The sequence below is a fragment of the Gallus gallus genome, chromosome Z (genome assembly GCF_016699485.2).
Source record: "Gallus gallus isolate bGalGal1 chromosome Z, bGalGal1.mat.broiler.GRCg7b, whole genome shotgun sequence".
Classification (NCBI taxonomy): domain Eukaryota; kingdom Metazoa; phylum Chordata; class Aves; order Galliformes; family Phasianidae; genus Gallus; species Gallus gallus.
In genome coordinates this window covers 60503068-60510372 of record NC_052572.1, presented here as the reverse complement: position 1 = coordinate 60510372, position 7305 = coordinate 60503068, and the positions used below count along the sequence as shown (strand labels likewise).

Below are 7305 nucleotides of genomic sequence, written 5' to 3'. Positions count from 1 at the left end.
CCACTGCTGTGGCTAGCTTGAGCACATGACTATTCTTTGGAACAGATGACTTTCTTCATTCATCAACTTTAAAAGGTTAACTGTGGTCCCATCTGTTCTAAAGAAGCAACCACAGTGTCTCAGGACAGACCTTCTAAGACTAATTGAATAATGGTAGATAAGGCCAAAGCTTAAGAACAGCCTACGCCCTGTGTCAAGCCACTTCTGAAATGGAATGAGGTTGTGTTGTTCCAGAGACATAATGCTCACAGCTGTTCTTGTAAGTTGATATTTCTAATTGCTTGGGATTTATTCCAAGACCATGATGTTGATAAAATGTAGACTGTTTGCTGGGTCTCAACAAACGTCAGACTTGGATAGATCTAGCTGGGGCTGGAGTTGGAGGTAGGCTAAGCAAGTATATGTGGTGCTTATCTCCTTTCTGGGGTTAAACTAGGACACTAACTTGATTTTTCATGCCTATTTCTTAATACTGTTTTCACAGAGCTAACAAGTTCTAACAAGAACTTTGTACAGAAAAGTTCCAATTTAAACAAGGCAGGCAGAGGACAAACCTTTAACCTACCAGTTATGATATTCTAGACATGAATGCTATATGCAGTTACTGCCAACAAATACTTGTTGGCCAAGGAATATTTTAGATCACATGCAAGATTAGCCAAAACAAATACAAGTTGAGGCCTTTTATAATACATGCAATATAGAGAGTTAAGAATACATTACAAGCACTACTTTCACTGCAATCTGAAGAAAACCTTTTATTTTATGCTTTTTTCTTATATTCTTCTAAAAGCAGAGGTGCGGAAGTATCTTAAATAAGACTTGCATCCTCATTCAGGATTATTTTACAAAGTTATACTTTGAACCTTTATAAAACAATTATACAAAGATTATCTATGACAATATATTCCAAAATATAGCAAATTTAAAGCATTTAAAATTTTATATGATCCAACAGTGCAATATGCACTTATATTTCAAACCTACTTCCTGACCAACAATGTGTTGTAGTTATGATGTGATTTACCATGCAGTTTGTTACGATGTTATAACGTCCATGTCTAAAAGACTAGCTTTACAATTAGCTTAATATATCAGATTTCAGTTTCATACAGAGGAGTTACTCAGTTTATTCAGAAGATGATGCACTGCCATTCACGTTGTACTTTGGAAAAGAAAGTAAAAATCCCTGCATCTTGCAAATAGCAAAAACAGCTGTTGTTCATAAGCAAGTCCAACATAAATTCTCCTTCCAAGGTTATATTTTCTGATAACAGTAACCTTCTAATTTAAAAACATGCTAAATAAAATATGCTACGTAACAGTAAAAACATGCCAGACTCTTGATCAGAGTGTACTATTGTTCAACGAAACGGCAGTGGAAGTTAAGACCACTTTGAACGTGATGGCAATTTAATACCTGCCTGTTAAGGTACATGTGGTAAATCAGGCTTTATGTTACATAACCCCAGAAGCTAAAATTTCCTATGAAACTAAAGAATAAAGAATTAAAAATGTTGAGGTTTCATAGAGAATGATGAGGGAAGAGGCAAAACAGCAAATAAGCTTCAACTAAAAAACGTGACAAATTAGGCAGCAGGTCCCAGCCTCAGGAGGAACACAGTTCATTTGTCTTAATGTGCCAAAATTCTCTTATCTGGACAAGTGCAAGTCACCTATATTTAAAGCTCACTAGCTTTTAATGTTTTAACCATAGAAGCTGCATCACGTTGGCCGCCACAAATTATTTCACAATGCAACTTTTTGTACAGCCTTACCCAGAACTGGTACTAGTTCACAGGTCCAACTGTACAATGCTTTCCTTTATGCTTTAGGCTACACTTTCAATATAATGTAAGAAATGCCTCCTATTTTACATTGGCCCATGATGTCAGAGGCAGATGCCAGTGATATGACAGTAAAGGTTGAACCTTCCCAACAATACTGGTACATTTTGGTTGTGTGACTGATGGTAGCAGAGGCAGAATGACCAGCACCCACTGACGCATGCTGAACATTTATGGAGACCAAACACCAGTTATAAGCACAGCAAGGCGGTAGGTCAAGTGTTTCAGCAGTGGTGACAACAATGTGAAAGACAGGCCACATTCTCAACAGCCAAGCACAGCTGACACACTCTGAAATGAAGAGTGTCTACCTGCTCATCCACGCAAATCGGTTAATAGTGGTGAATATGTTGAAAAAACAGTATTTTGTAGCTGAAAATTTGCTCTACCAAACAGTGTTATTTCTCTTTGTACCCATTAGTTTCCCTCAAAGTAAGTAGGAGGCATTACTTTCAACAAGCAACCTACACACATTAATCCAATTTATACTTGTACACTTAGAACACCAGTGAATAATATTTGTCCCATTTTCGGGGGGCAACAGAAAGGCACAAGCCTTTCCTTTCAAAATTAAAAAAATAATTGCTTTGTCAGATTTTTCATACTGCATACACAGTCAAAACAATCACAAGAGAGTTTACGATAGAGTTTAAATTGAAGATAGTGATTTTTTTTTTTTTCCCATTTCCCTCTTTTTTTAGTCTGACTAAAGTCAGTTAACTCCAGCTTTGGTAATATTACTTCAGACAGAACCACAGACATCTTACTTCACAAGGCAAATATAACAAAAGATTATAGGCAACACATGAGTTTTTATTTAAAAATATTCAGAGTGCACAAGAACCTCTTTACTTTTTTTCCCTGTATGAAAAGTTCTGTTCTTTTTCGCTTGTTTTTCTCCTGTAGCATTTTCAGATAGGGAAGAAGTGAAAGTGGAAAGTAAGTCTGTTCATGAAACCAAGTGAAACAAGAAAAGAGTGGTTGAAGAATACCAACTAAAGAATAGTGTGAAGCTGCAACTGGTCTGTTCTGCTGCAGTGTCCGTTTCTGGCTAGCAGCTACTGAATCTCATCTGAAGTTGTGTAGGAGATTTCAGGATTATTCATGGGCAAGTGAGCATTAGCACATTCAGAACCCAGTGGTAACCACTGTCTGAAGAATCGGTTGCTTTTACACTGAGATCAAATGGAGGAAGAAAAAGTCATTACCATAAAATAAAGATTAATGAAGTAATCACAGCGAAGTGCCACACATCTCCACTTATTTCATTTCATATACAGATGACCAGAAGAAAAAGTGCAGTCCAGCCAAGTCAACTGAAGGATACTATGGAGAGGGATGTGAAGTTCTAAAGAAAAGATCCGACTGCTGAAGAACATACGACATACATAGGAACATGTATGACATAAACAGGAACCAAGCTACCCTCCTGTCTATACTGAAAAGTACTAAAGAACAGATTGACCACAGGCACAGAATTTCAATATTCCACCTTAAGTATTAGCTACTGCCTCTATGAAAGACTTCTAATAAAAACTGGACTTCATAGTGGCAATTAATTATAGAATGATTGAGTTTTAAGAATACTATAAGAAAAATAAAATTTTAAGAACATAGTCTTAACTGGCAACTGTAAACTTGATATTAAAATGTCAAGTGTACTATGCATTCTATAAATACTTTAAAAGATAGATATCCCCAAATGCCCACTTCAGGGCTGTGAAATGTACAGTGAAATTCCTTATGTGTTAGCTCAAACTACCTTCTTTTACTTTGTCATTAATTAGAAAACATACACCTATCAGAACAGAAAAAAGTGCAAAGCTTCAGAGACAATTCTGTGTCTTAATTTATATCCTGATCTTGCACCAAAATCTCCTGCCTGAAGCATACTACAGGATTATATCATCCACTGAAATATCCTCATACTGGAACACTGCCCATAAAGTTAAATCATACATCAGTAAGTATTTTCTCTGCATTCCAGGTGCATTTTGCTTTCTGTGGTTTCATCTAATGCTATGTTATGTGTCTATGAATAACATTTGCCTGTGGTTTTCGGTTGTAAGGCCGGATGTCTCCTTGACTATCAACATTTATACTATTTGCTGGACTTCTTCCATGTTCTATTTGTTTCTGATGTGATGCTGCTGTGACAAAGGAGTGGGCAGATTCCATTGTAGAATGGTGACTGACATCTGCTTTCACTAAAACTTCATAATACAAGAGATAAAAAACAGGAGTTACTATGCCAATAATCAACATAATAACTACAGCTGTCCACCATCCTATCCCCCAGTCTGCTCCATAGTACGGATCCTTGCATTTTTTACTTCTACCATCAGTTTCAAAACAGACCTGTTGGGCTGCTAAGGCAGAAACCACTTCATTAAGGTTCTCTCTCTTCGTATCATTACATTTCACAATTTCTTCTATATCTCGATCCACCTCCTTTAAGAAGTTGCCAGCAGTCTCATTAGCAGTGAATTTATCAGGTGATGCTTCCTGCACTTCTGGGGAATAGTGAGCAGGCCGAAGAACTGTTCTTCCTTTTGGAGACACATGTGTTTCAGTCAATACACTGAACTTTTTCACTGGAATTTTGATAGACCTCAGAGCAAAAAAGTCTTGATCGTTGATAAGATTGTTAACTCTCTTGATATCCGCAACCTGAAGAAAAAAATAACAGTTTAAATAGCAAAGATCCGTGGACTTGAACTCTTAAAAAAGGTCTGAATTCTTGAGAAATAAAGTCTTCCCTAATGAAAGAAAGGGAAAACTTATACCCAAGTGGCCTCCAAGCAGCTAGAGGTCAAAGATCAAACCCGACCAAATTAAAGCAAGAAGGTTATTTACGAACCTTCACTTCTGATGATGACTTTGAAACTCATTTCATGCACTTCATTTAACGTACATTAAACAATTACTGGAAACTACTTCTGTTAAATGAACATGCCTTTGCCCTCGTGTTTTGCTAGCAAAATAAGTGGCTATGAGTTCTTAACCAAATTCAAAACTTTTGAGTAAAGATTAAAATTTATGAGCATCCAGTCCACCTGGCCACAACTGCTTTTAATACGATTCCTGTTTTTAAGCACTAAGGTATAAACAAAGCATAGCTTAGCACACCACCATATTCCCTCATCAGGTCAGTCCTCCCTTTCCCTGTTCTTGCTCAAAACGAATCTTGTTTTCCTCTTTAAGAAGTTCAGATTTTAAATCTCTCAGAAAATACTCCATCAGGGTTTAATTGCCCTTGGAGAATGAGCAGTTTCATTCTTGGACAGCAGTTCCACAAACGCATAATACAGAGTCACAAACCTCATAATTAACCTGATGATAATTAAGTACTTGAAGTCAGTACTTTTTTTTGTAACAGAAGAACACAAAAGAATATGGAAATTTTATCTCCTAGAGGTGCATAGTACCAGAGATCCTTCCTGTCCTCACTGAGAGGACATTATCTGTTCCGAAACTACAGGCAAAAAACAAGGAAGTTCAGAGCAAGGTCTAGAGACCCTTCTCCTTGCAACTGCTCCACTTAAAACAGAGATTCGGGCCAGAAAGGATAATCTGGGACAATCAATCAGCACCTACTGCCTGCACCAACCTTTTAACATGTAAAGTGTTTCAATTCCTATGACAGTGTATTTATTAAGCGTAGCTAAATCAGGTTGGCATAAGAGAGCAAATAAACTTAGCATGTACCTGCGAGCTCAGCAAATCCAGTGGGAATTATGCTTTTTACCTGAAGCCCTGAACCCCTCAGCCCTTCCCCAGAACTGTCTAAGAGTGCACATCAGTTATCCTCCAGCTATTTCTTACTTGAAGGCAGTCTTGGTAAGTGTGAGCAAAATGCCCAATTGCAGAGAGTCCTGAAACTTATTTAAGCCAAAGCCTGTCACGATTATCAAAAAGTTGTTAGGACTTTGGCACATTAGTTCATGGCAGGAGGGCTCTAATTTTATTACTGCCTAATGACTTAGATACGACTTCTGGAAAATAAAGATTTTAAGTCTACCTCTGACCTTCGTAGAGCTGTAGGGTTAGGAGCTGGCACAACTGACTTCCTACACTGCAGCAGAGGTCCCGGCCTCGGCCGGCACGGGCAGTGAGGGGAAGGGCTCACCGAACGCCTCCCAGCTAGAAGCTGTGATACTGAAGGCCACGCAGGTGGAGGTGACCACCTGCGACAATGCGTTACAATCACTTCTCGTGAAGTGCACATTTCGAGCGGAAACGCCACACATGGATTCACAGCTTTACACGAAAAGCCTACAGGATCCGCTGGCCCTTCGGCCTCTGAAGGGCTGAGCCGCCCCGCGCCGCAAGGCGCCCTGAGGCAGCGTTACGCACGCGGCTGAAGGCTGCAAGCAGAGCCGGTCAGCGCGGACTCACCGAGCAGCAGTACTGCAGCGCGATCGCGTTCAGCGTGTCCCCTTCCTGGATGTCCTTCGTCAGCAGGATGATGCCGTCCAGCCTGTCCCTCGACGTGCTCCGCCGGACCTTCTCTCTGCCCCGCGGCCGGAGCTCGAACACCTCGCTCTCCTCCTCCGGCCCCTCGCTCTCCCCGGGGTAGAGGTGGCCGCCGCCAGGCGGCTGCGTTCCGGCCGGCAGCTGCAGGCTGCACCCCGGGCCTCTCCCGGCCATGCTCCCAGGGCAGCTGTGCGGGGCGGGCGGCAGACGTGGCACCCTAAGCGGGGCCGCCGGCCCCAGCAGAGACGCAGGCCCGGCCGCGACTCCCCCCCAGCCCACTCCGTCCCTCCTTCCCGGAGACGCGACACTCGGCCCCTCTACCGGCCCCTCCCCGGAAGCGGCCGGGAACCATACCCAGCGCCGCCCGTACCTGCCCCCGGCCCCGCCGCCGCTCTTCATGGCCGCCACGTCCGCACGAAGGCCCCGCCTCGGGGCCGCGCTCAGCTCCGCCGCCGGAGGGTGGCAGCCGAGTAGGGCGGAGGGACGCGGGGGTGGGCTGTGCCTGTGCGGGCGGGGCTTGCGGGGCTGTCGTGGCCGACTGGATCTCAAGCTGCTGTGTGTTTGTGGCTGTAAGAGATCTTTTCAGGAGCTCTTTGCGCCTCATTGCCAGAGTGCGACGGCGTTGTATTCCTGCCTGGCTCTTGGTGCGTGCTGCTTTTGCAGCAATTGCCGTGCGCTTTGTATGATCCAGTAATGCCTTTGTCCCTGCAGAAATACCATGTTCAGCCCTCGCTGATATGTTTCTTTCACAAGAAACTGTAAATGTACCATTCTTAATACCCTTTTTTCACTATTAAAGGAGAGAAATCTGTTGCTAGAGAGTAGGAAGTGATAAGAACAGTAGGAAACGATAGGGAAACTTCCAGGTCTAGCAAGGAGGTTTGGGCTGGAGGAGGTTTCTTCAGGCCGTGCAAGGGTGTGTTCCCCTACAGTGGGAGTCAGGAGGTGCTCCACACAGCAACTGAGGTCAGCCTGGGGGTAC

The 7305-nt window shown here is 42.4% G+C and overlaps 1 protein-coding gene across 1 annotated transcript; it reads right to left on the bottom strand.

Moving 5' to 3' along the window:
* Positions 1 to 2642: 2642 nt before the first annotated feature.
* Positions 2643 to 6645, bottom strand: LYSMD3 (LysM domain containing 3). Its single transcript, NM_001031414.2, has 2 exons — positions 6246 to 6645; positions 2643 to 4517 (listed from the first exon to the last, which is right to left on the bottom strand). Exons 1-2 carry the CDS (start codon positions 6495 to 6497, stop codon positions 3867 to 3869), a joined length of 903 nt encoding a protein of 300 aa, NP_001026585.2. The 5' UTR covers positions 6498 to 6645; the 3' UTR covers positions 2643 to 3866.
* Between the last annotated feature and the right edge of the window lie 660 nt (positions 6646 to 7305).